The sequence below is a fragment of the Aythya marila genome, assembly GCF_965140915.1.
Source record: "Aythya marila genome assembly, chromosome: 36".
NCBI lineage: Eukaryota > Metazoa > Chordata > Aves > Anseriformes > Anatidae > Aythya > Aythya marila.
In genome coordinates, this window is record NC_139077.1 from 33,178 (window position 1) to 47,808 (window position 14,631).

The 14,631-nt window shown below is 54.2% G+C and overlaps 1 protein-coding gene across 2 annotated transcripts in view; it reads right to left on the reverse strand.

Annotated features, from left to right (window-relative positions):
• Positions 1-1,062: 1,062 nt before the first annotated feature.
• LOC309889334 (IgGFc-binding protein-like) overlaps positions 1,063-14,631 on the reverse strand; it is a 28,449-nt gene continuing 14,880 nt past the window's right edge. For both annotated transcript variants that reach the window (XM_082782107.1, XM_082782108.1), the window contains exons 14-21: positions 13,582-14,180; positions 12,217-12,781; positions 9,883-10,484; positions 8,427-8,940; positions 6,547-6,746; positions 4,688-5,062; positions 2,155-2,439; positions 1,063-1,202 (exon numbers count right to left, since the gene is read on the reverse strand). In XM_082782107.1, coding sequence (XP_082638233.1) covers positions 1,200-1,202; positions 2,155-2,439; positions 4,688-5,062; positions 6,547-6,746; positions 8,427-8,940; positions 9,883-10,484; positions 12,217-12,781; positions 13,582-14,180 — 3,143 coding nt within the window. In that variant the 3' untranslated portion in view covers positions 1,063-1,199. The remainder of the gene's footprint in view (positions 1,203-2,154; positions 2,440-4,687; positions 5,063-6,546; positions 6,747-8,426; positions 8,941-9,882; positions 10,485-12,216; positions 12,782-13,581; positions 14,181-14,631) is intronic.

Below are 14,631 nucleotides of genomic sequence, written 5' to 3' on the forward strand. Positions count from 1 at the left end.
AGGCACTGGGGACATAGAGGGGGGTGGAACTGGGACATACTGGGGGGGGGCTTGGAGGAACTGGGGCTACTGAGGATCACTGGGATGTACTGGGAGGACTGGGACATAATGAAAGAGGATGGGTCACTGGGAGTGAACTGGGAGATAACTGGGGACACTGGGAGCGGACTGGGACAAACTGGGGGATAACTGGGAGTGGACTGGGACAAACTGGGGGATAACTGGGACGTAGCCAGGACACCCTGGGGTTAACTGGGGGGGTGGGAACCGCGACACCTTTGGAGTGGGGAGGTGGGAACCGGTGCCAACTGGGACATACTGGGAGGGACAGCGGTGGCCCGGGGCGATGCCAGTGGCGGTTCCCAGTATCCCTCCTGGCACTGGGGACGCATCCGGGACTGGGGGGGGGGGACAGGGACACGTGGCCACCCCCTCGGGGGACCCAGGTGCCACCCCTCACCCAGGGGACCCAGGTGCCACCCCCCCAGGGGACAAAATTGTCACCCACCCCCAGGGTCCCCAAGTGCCACCCCCCCCCCAAGGGGATCCCAGTGTCCGGGTGTCACCCCCCCAGGGGACCCAATTGTCACCCCCCCAGGGTCCCCAGGTGCCACCCCCCCTCCCAGGGGACCCACACGTCTGGATGTCACCCCCCCCAAGGGACCAAATTGTCACCCCCCCCCCAGGGGACACACGTGCCACCCCCCTCCAAGGGGACCCAGATGTCCGGGTGTCACCCCCCCACACCCCCCCACACCCCCAAGGGGGTGCCCTGGGGCCATGGGCAGGGAGGTGACAATGCCACGGGAGGTGACAATGACGTGGTGGCCGTGACGGGAAATATTGACTGAGGGGGGGGAACGGGGACACCTCGGGGGGGGGACAGGAGGTGCCTGGGGCACCAAAGGGCTGGCAGGGGACCCAGGCATCCGGGTCCCCCCCCCCCCACCCATGGGATCCAGGCATCCGGTCCCCCCCCCCCCCCCCCACCCAACCCCCTTTTACCCTAAGCCTGCCCCTTTTTTTAAAAAAAAAAAACACTTTTTTTTTTTTTTTTTTTTCTCCTTAATTTCAGCCATTTTATTGCAAAAACAAAACCCTGTAGTTCTGGGGAGAAAAAGGCCTGGTTTGGGTTAAAAGCCGGCTTTTTGTTACGCTGTGGCCTCAGGGGCAAGGCGTGACATTTCTGTCTCTCTGCGTCACTGGGTTAAAAAAAAAAAAAAAAGAGAAAAATCCACATTAATTAACCCCTTTTTCAGTTCTTTTGCTCATTTTCAGTTTTTTACTCCCTTTTCTCTTTCTTTTTCTCCTCTTTTTATTTCCCCCCCCCCCCCCCCGCCCTCAGTTTAGGCTCTTCCCCCCCGTTTCTCCCCCTTTTGGTGCTGATGAACCAAGCCATTCATTGCAAACCCCAAAGGGCTTGATTCTGGGGGGAGAAAATAGGATTTTGGTTAATATGGTCTACAGTCTGTGGGGGTTCTCCTTGTGTTAAATTTATGGGGAGAAAAAGGTGATTTTGGGTTAATCTGAAGGGATGAGCTGACATATGAAGACCGACTGCTGCTAGCAGGATAACTGACAACTGCTTCTTTTGTGTGAAACTGATGGAAAAAAGCCAATTTTGGTAAATCTGAAGGGATAGGCTGATGAACAGCGGGCTATTGGCAATACCCATGGGTATCTGCCGTGCTTGAAACTGGGGGAAAAACAAACAATTATGGTCAAAATGAAGGGGTTGGCGCCTCCTGGTGAGGGCAGCCCACCTGGGTGCTTCCCTTCCATGAAAATGGTGGGGGAAAAAAAGACAGTTTTGGTTAATTTTGCATGGATATCTTTTGGTGATAAGGGGTGGAGGATGGCAGTTCTATGGACTTCCCTTGCAGCAAATTGAGGGAAAAAAGGCAGTTTTGGTTCATCTGAAGGGTGAGGATGATGGTGGGATGAAGGACAACTCCTGTTGCTACTTCCTTCTACAAAAATTTGTAGAAAAAAAAGGACAATTTTGGTTAATCTGAAGGGTTTTGACCAACTCATGGGCCCTTCTCCAAGATGGCGGCACTGCGGCCTACAAGGCCGCAACCAAACACTACCAATATCACCCCGAATCTCCCCAAAAAAAGCCTCCCAGCGTTGTCACCCGTGGGGGACGCTCACGTGGGTGAAGTCGGGCGCTCTCCAGGCCTTCATGGCCGCCGCCATGTTGGCCACCAAACCCCCATCGGGGCCACGGAGGTCGTTGGCCGCGTCGGCGTCGTAGTTGCCGCACAGGCCGCAGAGGAGCTTGCTCATCTCCTTGGGGACCGTCACCGTCACCTCGCCGGCGGGGCTGAGGCCGATGAGGACGGCGGATTTTTGGGAGAGCCACACGGTGTTCTCGGACTCGTAGACGGTCAACTGGCCGGAGATTTCGGCCGGGATGGAGGCCGGGACCCCGTTGACCTGAAGGAGAGAGAAGGGGGTAGAACACAACGCCTCCATGGGTTAACCTCAAATTTTGGGGAGAAATAGTTGGGGAATTGGTTCTTCCACTCTATTATAGAGGGGGAGCCTAAAATGGGGTGAAATCGCTTGATTTGAGGGCTTTTAGTTGAGTCATGTGGTGTTCTTGGCCTCAAAAATGGTCAACCGGTCAGAGATTTCGGCCAAGATGGAGGCCGGGACCCCGTTGACCTGAAGGAGAGAGAAGCGGGTAGAACACAACGCCTCAATGAATTAACCTCAAATTTTGGGAAGAAATGGATAGGAAATTGGTTTTCCCTCCCCACCATTCTTGGGGAGCCTAAAATAGGGTGAAATCCCTCAAATTTGATGGGGGTTAGTTAAGTTATTTGGTGTTTTTGGCCTCAAAAAAGGTCAACCAGTTGGAGATTTCGGCCAAGATGGAGGCCGGGACCCCGTTGACCTGAAGGAGAGAGAAGCGGGTAGAACACAACGCCTCAATGGGTTAACCTCAAATTTTGGGGAGATATAGATGGGGAATTGGTTCTTCCACTCTATTATAGTTGGGGAACCTAAAATAGGGTGAAATCCCTTGATTTGAGGGCTTTTAGTTGAGTCATGTGGTGTTCTTGGCCTCAAAAATGGTCAACCGGTCAGAGATTTCGGCCAAGATGGAGGCCGGGACCCCGTTGACCTGAAGGAGAGAGAAGAGGGTAGAACACAACGCCTCCATGAGTTAACCTCAAATTTTGGGAAGAAATGGATAGGAAATTGGTTTTCCATCCCACCATTCTTGGGGAGCCTAAAATAGGGTGAAATCCCTTAAATTTGAGGGGGTTTAGTTGAGTTATGTGGTGTTTTTGGCCTCAAAAATGGTCAACCGGTCGGAGATTTCGGCCAAGATGGAGGCCGGGACCCCGTTGACCTGAAGGAGAGAGAAGGGGGTAGAACACAACACCTCAATGGGTTAACCTCAAATTTTGGGGAGAAATAGTTGGGGAAATGGTTTACCCTCCCCACCATTCTTGGGGAGCCTAAAATAGGGTGAAATCTCTTAAATTTGATGGGGTTTAGTTAAGTTATTTGGTGTTTTTGGCCTCAAAAAAGGTCAACCAGTTGGAGATTTCGGCCAAGATGGAGGCCGGGACCCCGTTGACCTGAAGGAGAGAGAAGGGGGTAGAACACAACACCTCAATGAATTAACCTCAAATTTTGGGGAGAAATAGTTGGGGAATTGGTTCTTCCACTCTATTATAGAGGGGGAGCCTAAAATGGGGTGAAATCCCTTGATTTGAGGGCTTTTAGTTGAGTCATGTGGTGTTCTTGGCCTCAAAAATGGTCAACCGGTCAGAGATTTCAGCCGGGATGGAGGCTGGGACCCCGTTGACCTGAAGGAGAGAGAAGCAGGTAGAACACAACGCCTCCATGAGTTAACCTCAAATTTTGGGGAGAAAGAGTTGGGGAATTGGTTTTCCATCCCACCATTCTTGGGGAGCCTAAAATAGGGTGAAATCCCTCAAATTTGAGGGGGTTTAGTTGAGTTCTGTGGTGTTCTTGGCCTCAAAAATGGTCAACCAGTCGGAGATTTTGGCCGGGATGGAGGCCAGGCCCCCCAAATTGGTGGAAAAAAAAAGGCATTTTGGGTCAAAATAAAGGGCTGGGCAGCTGCATGGAGATCTCTTGGTGGTGGGATGAAGGACAAAAATGTGGGGGTCCTTCACTTGCAATATTGGTGGAAAAAGACATTGATTTGGTTAAAATGGAGGGACAAACCAACTCATGGACATCTTGTGGTGAAGGATGGCACCCATGGGTGTTTCCTCTGCTATAAATTGGAGGAAAGAAAGTGATTTTGGGAAAAATTAAGGGCAACAGAGCTGCGTGGCAATCCCATGATGGTGGGATGAAGAACAACACATGGGTGTCCTTCTCTTGCAATAAACCAATGAAAAAAAATATGGTTTTGGTTAAAATTGAGGGACAGGCCAATACATGACCATCTTGCGATGATGGTGGGATGAAGAATGGCACCCATGGGTGTTTCTCCTGGAATAAATTGGTGGAAAGAAGGAAATTTGGGTTAAAACGAAGGGATGAGCTGAAGGATGAAGATCTCCTGATGACGGCAGGATGAAGCCTTGCACGAAACCGGTGCCCCGTGCAAAATATTGATGGAAAACCCACCAAATTTGGTTCCAATGAAGGGCCGGGCTGACAGCAGGGGATTTTTGGGGTGGATTCAACCTACCCAAATCTTCTTGTCCCTCTTGATGGTGATGAAAGACGAACCACCGAAGAAGTGGAGGGCCACCACGACCGGCCGGTCCTCAACCTCCCCGACGTCAACCAAGAGCCGGAACCACTGGGGATGGCCGGGGTTGCAAAGCGAGGTCACCACGTAGTTGCCAATGGCCATGGTGGCTCCGGTGGCCCCGTCGAAGGAGGCGAAACGGGTGGCGGGGACCAGGGTGCAACGGCCGGGCTGCTCCACGCACCCGCGGACGCCGTCGCGCGTGCCGCAGACTTGGCCGAAGGGGCAGCCGGCCGGTTGGCACAGCATGCCGCCCGCCGCCCGGCACGTGCAGCTCTCGCTGCAGTCGGCGGAGAGGATGGTCTCGGCGATCTGCGGGGTGGGAAGGGGGCAGTTAGGGTGGTAAAATCCTTTTGGGGGGGCTGAAAATGCAGCACGCGACGGGGTTCTGCCTTGCTATGGGTGCAAAAATGGGAGAAAGATGCGTGCAAGCAGTTTTTGCCCTTGAAAAGAGTGAAAAAAAATGAAAAGAAGATGCATGCTACAGGGTTCTGGCTTGCTAAGGGTGTAAAAATGGGAGAAAGCTGCATGCAAGCAAATTTTTTCCTTAGCAAAGGGTGCAAAAATGGAAAAAAGCTGCATGCAACAGGGTTCTGACTTGCTAAGGGTGCAGAGAAAAGGAAATAAATGCAGTATGCAATGGGGTTCTGCCTTGTTATGGGTGCAAAAATGGGAGAAAGATGCATGCAAACAAATTTTTTCCTTTGCAAAGGGTGCAAAAATAGAACAAAGCTGCATGCAACAGGGTTCTGACTTGCTAAGGGTGTAAAAATGGGAGAAAGTTGCATGTAAGCAAATTTTTTCCTTAGCAAAGGGTGCAAAAATGGAAAAAAGCTGCATGCAACAGGGTTCTGACTTGCTAAGGGTGCAGAGAAAAGGAAATAAATGCAGCATGCAATGGGGTTCTGCCTTGTAAAGGGTGCAAAAATGGGAGAAAGATGCATGCAAACAAAATTTTTCCTTTGCAAAGGGTGAAAAAATGGAAAAAAGCTGCATGCAACAGGGTTCTGACTTGCAAAAATTGCAAAGAAAATGAAAGAAACGCAGTATGCAGAGGGGTTCTGCCTTGTAAAGGGTGCAAAAATGGAAGAAAGATGCATGCAAGCAGTTTTTCCCCTTGTAAAGAGTGAAAAAAATGGAAAAAAGCTGCATGCAACAGGGTTCTGACTTGCTACAGGTGCAGAGAAAAGGAAATAAATGCAGCATGCAATGGGGTTCTGCCTTGTAAAGGGTGCAAAAATGGGAGAAAGATGCATGCAAACAGTTTTTCCCCTTGCAAAGGGTGAAAAAAAAAAAGCTGCATGCAATAGGGTTCTGCCTTGCAAAAATTGCAAAGAAAATGAAAGAAATGCAGTATGCAATGGGGTTCTGCCTTGTAAAGGGTGCAAAAGTGGGAGAAAGATGCATGCAAATAAAATTTTTCCTTTGCAAAGGGTGCAAAAAATGGAAAAAAGCTGCATGCAACGGGGTTCTGACTTGCAAAGGTTGCAAAGAAAAGGAAAGAAATGCAGCATGCAATGGGGTTCTGGCTTGCTAAGGGTGCAAAAATGGAAAAAAGCTGCATGCAACAGGGTTCTGCCTTGCAAAAGGTGCAGAGAACAGGCAAGAAATGCAGCATGCAATGGGGTTCTGCCTTGCAAAGGCTGCAAACACCCACAGTGGTGCAAAGCTGCCGGTGCAAAATGCAAGCACCCACAGGGCGTGCAATGCTGCACCACTCCCTTTGCAAGGCTGCAAGCACCCACAGCACCTACAAAGGTGCAAAGCCGCCCGTTCGAGCGCCCAGCAGCACCCACCTCGAAGAAGCGGCCGCGGTGCATGCACCCACAGGACTCCATGGGGACGCACTCGCCCCCGTTGAAGACGAAGCCCTCGTCGCACTGGCAGCCCTCGAAGCACTTGCTGGTGCAGCTGCTGCCAGCGGAGAGGCTGGCGCACGTCTGGTCACAAGTGCGGGCACAGAGCTCGTAGTGGCTGTCGGGAGGGCAGGAGAGAGCTGGCGGGGGGAAAAGCAGAAAGAAAAGCTCCAAAATTTGCCATTTTTTGCTTATTTTCTTCCTCTCCCCCCACAAAAGCACCCAAATGTGTTGCAAGATTTGTTCGTGCCCAAAAGACGGGGCTGCGTGCAGGCTGCTCCTCCCTAGCAAAAGCTTCCCCCAAATTCCATGCAAGGTGTTTTCCCTCTGCAAATTTTTCCATATACCAACAAATTGTTGACGCAGCCACCTTTTTCCCCCTTGCAAAAGTTTGCAAGGCCTAAAGGACTGCAGCATGCAGCTGCTCGACCCCTCGTGACGATTTAAAATTGCTGCATGCGTTTGCTTCCCCATGCAAAAAATCAGCAAAAGTAAATTTACATTGCTGCATGCAAACACTTCCTCACTTGCAGACATTTGACACTGCTGCTTGCAAACAGGAACCCCTGCAAGTGGTTTGACCCGTGCAAAAATGCAGTCACTGCTGCATGCAACTGCTTGCAAGCCCTGCAGAACCAAACTGCTGCTGCATGCAACTGCTGGCACTAAAATATGCAAGCATTGCTGCACGGTAATGCGTGCAAAATGTGGCACCAAGCTGTTGCTGCATGCAACTGCTCACATTCTTAGAAAAATGCAAGTGTCTCTGCAGATAATGGTGTGAAAACTCTGCAGAACTACGTGCAAACTGTGGAATTAAACTGCTGCTGCATGCAGCTGCTGGCATGGAAAAAAAAAAAACACAAGCACTGGTGCATGCAACTGTGTGCAAACTCTGCAAAACTGCTGCATGCAACTGCACACAAACTCGGCAGAAGAAGTGCATGCAATAATTTGCAAACTCTGCAGATCTGGTGCATGCAACTGTGTGCAAACTCCACAGAACTGGTGCGTTCAATTGCATGCAAACTCTGCAGAACAAGTACATGCAATCACGTGCAAATTCTGCAGAACAAGTGTATATGATGGCATGCAAACTCTGCCAAATTGGCACATGCAACTGCATGCAAGCTCTGCAGGGAAAAAGTGCATGCAACCATGTGCAAACTGCAGAACCTCTGCATGCAATGGCGTGCGAACCAGGGAACTAAGCTGCTGCTGCATGCAGCTGCTGGCACAGGGAAAAAAACAACAAAACAAACAAGCACTGGTGCATGCAACGACGTGCAAACTCTGCAAAACTGCTGCACACAACTGTGTGCAAACTTCACAGAACTGGTGCGTTCAATTGCATGCAAACTCTGCAGAGCAAGTACATGCAATCACGTGCAAATTCTGCAGAACACGTGTTGGCATGCAAACTCTGCCAAATTGGTGCATGCAACCTCTGCACAAAAAAGGGCATGCAACCATGTGCAAACCGCAGAACCTCTGCATGCAATGGCATGCAAACCAGGGAACTAGGCTGCTGCTGCATGCAGCTGCTGGCATGGGAAAAAAAGAAAAATAAATATGCAAGCACTGGTGCATGCGACCATGTGCAAACTCTGCAAAACTGCTTAATGCAACGGTGTGCAAACTCTGCAAAACTGGCACTTTCAATTGCATGCAAACTCAGCAGGAAGAGTGCATGCAACCATGTGCAAACCGCAGAACCTCTGCATGCAACGGCGTGCAAACCAGGGGACGAAACAACTGCTGCATGCACCAGCTCCCCCCTTTGCCGAACCGCCTCCCCGCCTCCCCCCACGCCCACTCACGGCACTTGGCTGCCTCCCTCCACTCCTGCAGCTCCCCGCCGGCGGCCTGGCAGGCGGCGGCGTAGGCCTGCAAGACCCTGCACAGCTCCGCGCCGCCCGCCTTGCCGCAGCCCTCCTGCGCGCAGCTAGCCGCGTGCTCCCAGGGCGCCACCACCTTGTGGCACCCCCCGAAGGGCCCCGTCTCGTCCTCCAGCAAGCTGCAGAGCTCGGGTTTGCTTTGGGGACAGGGTTCCGGCTGCGAGCCGTGCGTGCAACCCCGGACGGGGATGCCCCAGCTGCTCCCCAGCTCCTCCGGGTCGGCGGCGTCGTTGGCGGCGTCGCCGTCGAAGTTGCCGCAGAGGCCGCCGGTGTGGTGGCGGTAGGAGGCGGGGAGGGTGAGCAGGACGTAGGAGACGGTGTCGTAGAGCAGCTTGAGCCCCCCCTGCGCCCGCAGCACCTGGTGGGCCCCCTCCTGCGTCACCGTCACCGCGCCCCCCGCCAGCGTCAGGGGCAGGAGGTGCCGCTCGCCGTCCACCTGCAAATGGGGAAGGGGAGAAAAGGGGGCGTCAGGGTGGGCATCCCGGGGGGTTGAGGGGGTTTGGGGGGCGGTCTGCAACTTGAAATGGGGTTGCAGGGAAAGTTTGGGTTGCGTTGGAAGTAGGGTTTGCATTTAAAATGGGGTTCGTGCCCTCTGCAGCCTGAAGTGGGGTTGCAGGGAAAGAGAGGATTGCGTGCTCTGCAACTGAAATGGGGTTTGCATTTAAAACAGATTTGCATTTAAAAGGGAGTTTGCATCTAAAATGGGGTTTGTGTGCTCTGCAGCCTGAAATGGGGTTGCAGCTAAAGTGGGGATTGCTTGCTCTGTGACCTAAAACCCCACAGAATCACAAAATTTTAAATGTTTTAAATGCAAGCCCCGTTTGCACGCTTTGCAACCCGAAATGGGGTTGCAGCGAAAGGGAGGGTTGCATGCTCCGCCCTGCAACCTGAAATGGGGTTTGCATTTAAAACAGATTTGCATTTAAAAGGGAGGTTGCATTCCAAATGGAGGGTTTGCGTCCTCTGCAACCTGAAATAGGGTTGCAGCTGAAGTGAGATTTGCATGCTCTGCAACCTAAAACCCCATGGAATCACAAAATTTTAAATGCAAGCCCCATTTGCACGCTTTGCAAGCCGAAATGGGGTTGCAGCTAAAGGGGAAGTTGCATGCTCTGCTCTGCAACTAAAATGGGGTTTGCATTTAAAACAGATTTTTATTTAAAAGGGAGTTTGCATCTAAAATGGGGTTTGCGTGCTCTGTAGCCTGAAACGGGGTTGCACCCAGAACAGGGCTGCAAGAGCACTGCAACAAGATGCACAAGTTCTCCACCTCCAAGCAGCACCTTTGGGTGCACGCATGACCACGACAGGGCGGCAGGAGCCCAAGCAGCACCCTCGGGGGCTCACGGACCCCTTGCACCAACCCCCGGCCCCTCACCTTCACCTCCCACTGCTTCCCCCGGCTCATGCTGATGGTGACGCCGTGCACGGTGATCAGCAGCTGCTGGGTGAGCGGCTCCGGCCCCCTGTGATCCTTCTGCACCCGCACCATGAAGGGCACCAGCTCCACCTCGGGACCCGCGTCCTCGGCCGCCGCCAGGGTGTAGGTGCAGGAGCCAGCAAAACGCAGCGTGCGCCCGTCCAAGGTGCGGAAAGACGCGGCGCCCAGCACCTCGCAGCGCCCGCAGCTGCTGGGGTAGCAGCCCCGCACCCCGTCCTGCACCGTGCACGTCTCGCCCTCGCCGCAGCTCGCCTCTTTGCACTCCACCTCCCCGTCCCCTTTGCAGGTGCAGCGCTGGCTGCAGCGGGGGCAGGAGAAGAAGTCCTCGCCCCGCTGGTAGTAGCGGCCGTCGTGCAAGCAGCCGCAGCGGGCCAGGGGGACGCAGCGGTCGCCGCTCTGCAAGAAGCCGGCGTCGCAGAAGCAGCCCTCGGTGCACGGGGACGACTCGTCGCAGCCTTCGTCCTCCGTCTGGCCCTGGCACGTGGCCGGGCAGGAGGAGCCGCAGAGCTCGTAGTGTTGGTTCGGGGGGCAGACGGGACCTGCAAAGTGGGGGGCAAAACGGGTGCAGGGTCTCACGTTTGTCTGTGCTCAAAGCCCTCCCTGCAATCCCCGGAATCCTGCAGAGATGTGGGCCCAAATTCCTTCCTGCAATCCCCAAACCCTGCAGAGATGTGAATCTCAAATCCCTCCTTGCAATTCCAAAACATTGCAGAAATGCAAACCCAAATCCCTTCCTTCATTCCTGAACCCTGCAAAAATGTGACCCCAGATCTCTTCCTGCAATTCCAAATCCCTGCAGAAATGTGACCACAAATCCCTTCCTGCAATTCCAAAACCATGCAAAAATGCAAGCCCCGAATCCCCTCCTGCAAACCCTAAACCTTGCAGAAATGTGAGCCCAAATCCCTTCCTGCAGTCCCTGAACCCTGCAGAAATGCAAACCCAAATCCCTTCCTGCAATTCCAAAACCCTGCAGAAATGTGAGACCCAAATCCCTTTTTGCAATTCCAAAACATTCCAGAAATGCAATCCCAGATCGCTTCCTGCAATTCCAAACTCCTGCAAAAATGCAAGCCCCAAAACCTTCCTGCAATCCCTAAACCTTGCAGAAATGTGACCCCAAATCCCTTCCTGCAATTCCAAAACCCTGCAGAAACGTGACCCCAAATCCCTTCCCGCAATTCCCAAATCCTGTAGAAATCATGCCCAAATCATGCATGCAAAACCCAGACTTTTCATGTAGACCCCAAATCCCTTTGTGCATGGAAACCCAAACCCCTCCATGCATGCACACCCCAATTCCTCCAAGCAAACCCAAATCCCTCCATGCAAACCCAAATCCCTCCATGCATGCACACCCCAATTCCTCCAAGCAAACCCAAATTCTTCCATGCAAACCCAAACCCCTCCGTGCATGCACACCCCAATTCCTCCAAGCAAACCCAAATCCCTCCATGCAAACCCAAATCCCTCCATGCATGCACACCCCAATTCCTCCAAGCAAACCCAAATTCTTCCATGCAAACCCAAATCCCTCCATGCATGCAAACCCCAATTCCTCCATGCAAACCCAACCCCCTCCATGCATGCACACCCCAATTCCTCCTTGCAAACCCAAACCCCTCCGTGCATGCACACCCCAATTCCTCCTTGCAAATCCAAACCCCTCCGTGCATGCACACCCCAATTCCTCCGTGCAAACCCAAATCCCTCCGTGCATGCACACCCCAATTCCTCCATGCAAACCCAAATCCCTCCGTGCATGCACACCCCAAAGCCTCCATGCAAACCCAAATCCCTCTGCATGCACTCCCCAATTCCTCCATGCAAACCCAAACCCCTCCGTGCATGCACACCCCAATTCCTCCGTGCAAACCCAAATCCCTCCGTGCATGCACACCCCAATTCCTCCATGAAAACCCAAATCCCTCCATGCAAACCCAAACCCCTCCGTGCATGCACACCCCAATTCCTCCATGCAAACCCAAACCCCTCCATGCATGCACACCCCAATTCCTCCAAGCAAACCCAAATCCCTCCGTGCATGCACACCCCAATTCCTCCATGAAAACCCAAATCCCTCCATGCAAACCCAAACCCCTCCGTGCATGCACACCCCAATTCCTCCATGCAAACCCAAACCCCTCCATGCATGCACACCCCAATTCCTCCAAGCAAACCCAAATCCCTCCGTGCATGCACACCCCAAAGCCTCCTTGCAACCCCCGCAGTGCAACCCCAGCGGATCTCCCCGCCCCGATCCCCACGTACTGCAGAAGGCGGCCGTGCGCCACGGCTCGACGCGAATCCCCTGGCTCTGGCAGGCGGTGACGTAGGCGCTGACGGCGCGGCAGACGGTTTCCTGGTGCCCCTTGTAGAGGCAGGTGTCGAAGAGGCAGTCGTCGAAGTAGGGAGCCGGGTCGATGGCGCCGTGACAGGCGGCGAAGGGGCCTTGCTTCTTCACCAGGACCCCGCAGTGCTTGTCGCCGCGGTAGGCGCGCTTCTCCGCCTCGGTGCAGACTTGGCAATCCTTGGTGCAGCCGGCCGAGCAGCCGGGGACGTCGGCCACCTTCCAGGCGTCGGCGAATTGGACCTCGTCGGTGACCGAGGTGCCGTTGGGCAACGCGAAGTCGTCCTCGGGGTTCCCGTCGGCGTTGCCGCAGAGCCCGCAGACGGAGCGCGAGTAGGTGCTGGGGAGGATGACCCTGGCGTAGCTGTGCCAGTCGAAGGTGACGATGACGTCGAAGTCGGTCTTGATGAAGCCGTGGACGCCGCTGATGTAGGCGCGGAGCTGGGTGCCGTGGCTGAAGGGCAGGTCCACCAGGATCCCGTTGACCTGGAAGGGGGAGAGGAAGGGCAGGAGGACGCCGCGCCAGGGGCGTGCAGCCCGCCCAGATGTCGTGGAACGGGCTTGAAATGCAACTGGATGGCTCATGATGACCTCGCAATTCAATTGGACGCCGTGCAACCATGGCCAGTTGGCTCCTGACACCCTTGACACCCAACTAGACTTGTCCCAACGCCCTTGACATCCAACCAATCTTCTCCCAACACCCTTGACACCCAACTAGACGTCTCCCAAAGACTTTGACACCCAACTAGACGTCTCCCAACGCCCTTGACACCCAACTAGACTTGTCCCAACGCCCTTGACATCCAACCAATCTTCTCCCAACACCCTTGACACCCAACTAGACGTCTCCCAAAGACTTTGACACCCAACTAGACGTCTCCCAATGCCCTTGACAACCAAGTGGACTTCTCCCAACGCCCTTGACACCCAACTAGACGTCTTCCAACGCCCTTGACACCCAACTAGACGTCTCCCAACACCCTTGACACCCAACTGGACTTCTCCCAACGCCCTTGACACCCAACTAGATGTCTCCCAACGCCCTTGACACCCAACTAGATGTCTCCCAATGCCCTTGCTACTCATCCACACGCCATACAACGAGCTTGCAACCCAACTGGATGCCACGCAACGGGCTTGTATGACGTCTAGTTGGATTTCTACAACCTTGCAACCCAACTGGACACCGCACAAGGAGCCCGCAAGCTGCCCCGGTGCCACGCAAGGAGCTTGCGACCCAACCAGATGCCTTGCTGCGACTGGATGCCTCTCCCCCTCCCTACCTTGAGCTTCTGGGGGTCTGCTTGGCTGAGGCTGAGGGTCATGTTGTAGACCTTCAAGGTGACCTCCTTGGTGTAGGAGACCACGCGGCTGCCCCGGTTGTTGTTCTCCACCGTGACCACGAAGGGGACAAGGGTGGGGTCTTCGGAGCAGAGGGCAGCGAACTGGTAGACGCAGGTGCCCATGAAGTCGTAGCGGCGCCCGTCGAAGGTGGTGTAGTGGGGGTCCCCGGTGGCCACGCAGACGGAGCGGCCCTTGGCCACGCAGCGCCGCACGCCCTTCACCACGGCGCACTGCTCGCCCGCCTTGCAGCTGGCCTCCTGGCACACCACCATGCCCAAAATCGGGTCGCACCTGCACCGGGAATGGCAGGTCTCGTCGTCCCAAAACTCCTCGCCGGCTTGGTAGTAGCGGCCGTCGCGGGTGCAACCGCAGTCGGCCACCGCCACGCACTGGCCGCCGCTGAGGACGTAGCCCGGGTTGCAAGCACAGGTCTCCACACAGGGCTGGGTGCAAGAGGAGGGCGCGTCCCGGTTGGTGCAGGTGGCCGGGCAGGCGTTGCCACAAGCTTCGTAGTGGCTGTTTTCCGGGCAGGGTAATGCTGCAGGAGAAAGGGGGGGCAATTGGCTGAGGGGTGGGTGAAAATGCAGCGAGGTTGCATGCATTGCAAAGCGTTACGTGCACCGGGCATTTTGCATGCAAGATCCCAAGGGTGAGCACTGCACCTTGTGAATGCACCAAGCATTTTGCATGCAAGATCCCAAGGGTGAGCACTGCACCTTGTGAATGCACCAAGCATTTTGCATGCAAGATCCCAAGGGTGAGCATTGCACCTTGTGAATGCACCAAGCATTTTGCATGCAAGATCCCAAGGGTGAGCACTGCACCTTGTGAATGCACCAAGCATTTTGCATGCAAGATCCCAAGGGTGAGCATTGCACCTTGTGAATGCACCGGACATTTTGCATGCAGGATCCCAAGGGTGAGCATTGCACCTTGTGAATGCACCAAGCATTTTGTATGCAAGATCCCAAGGGTGAACATTGCACCTT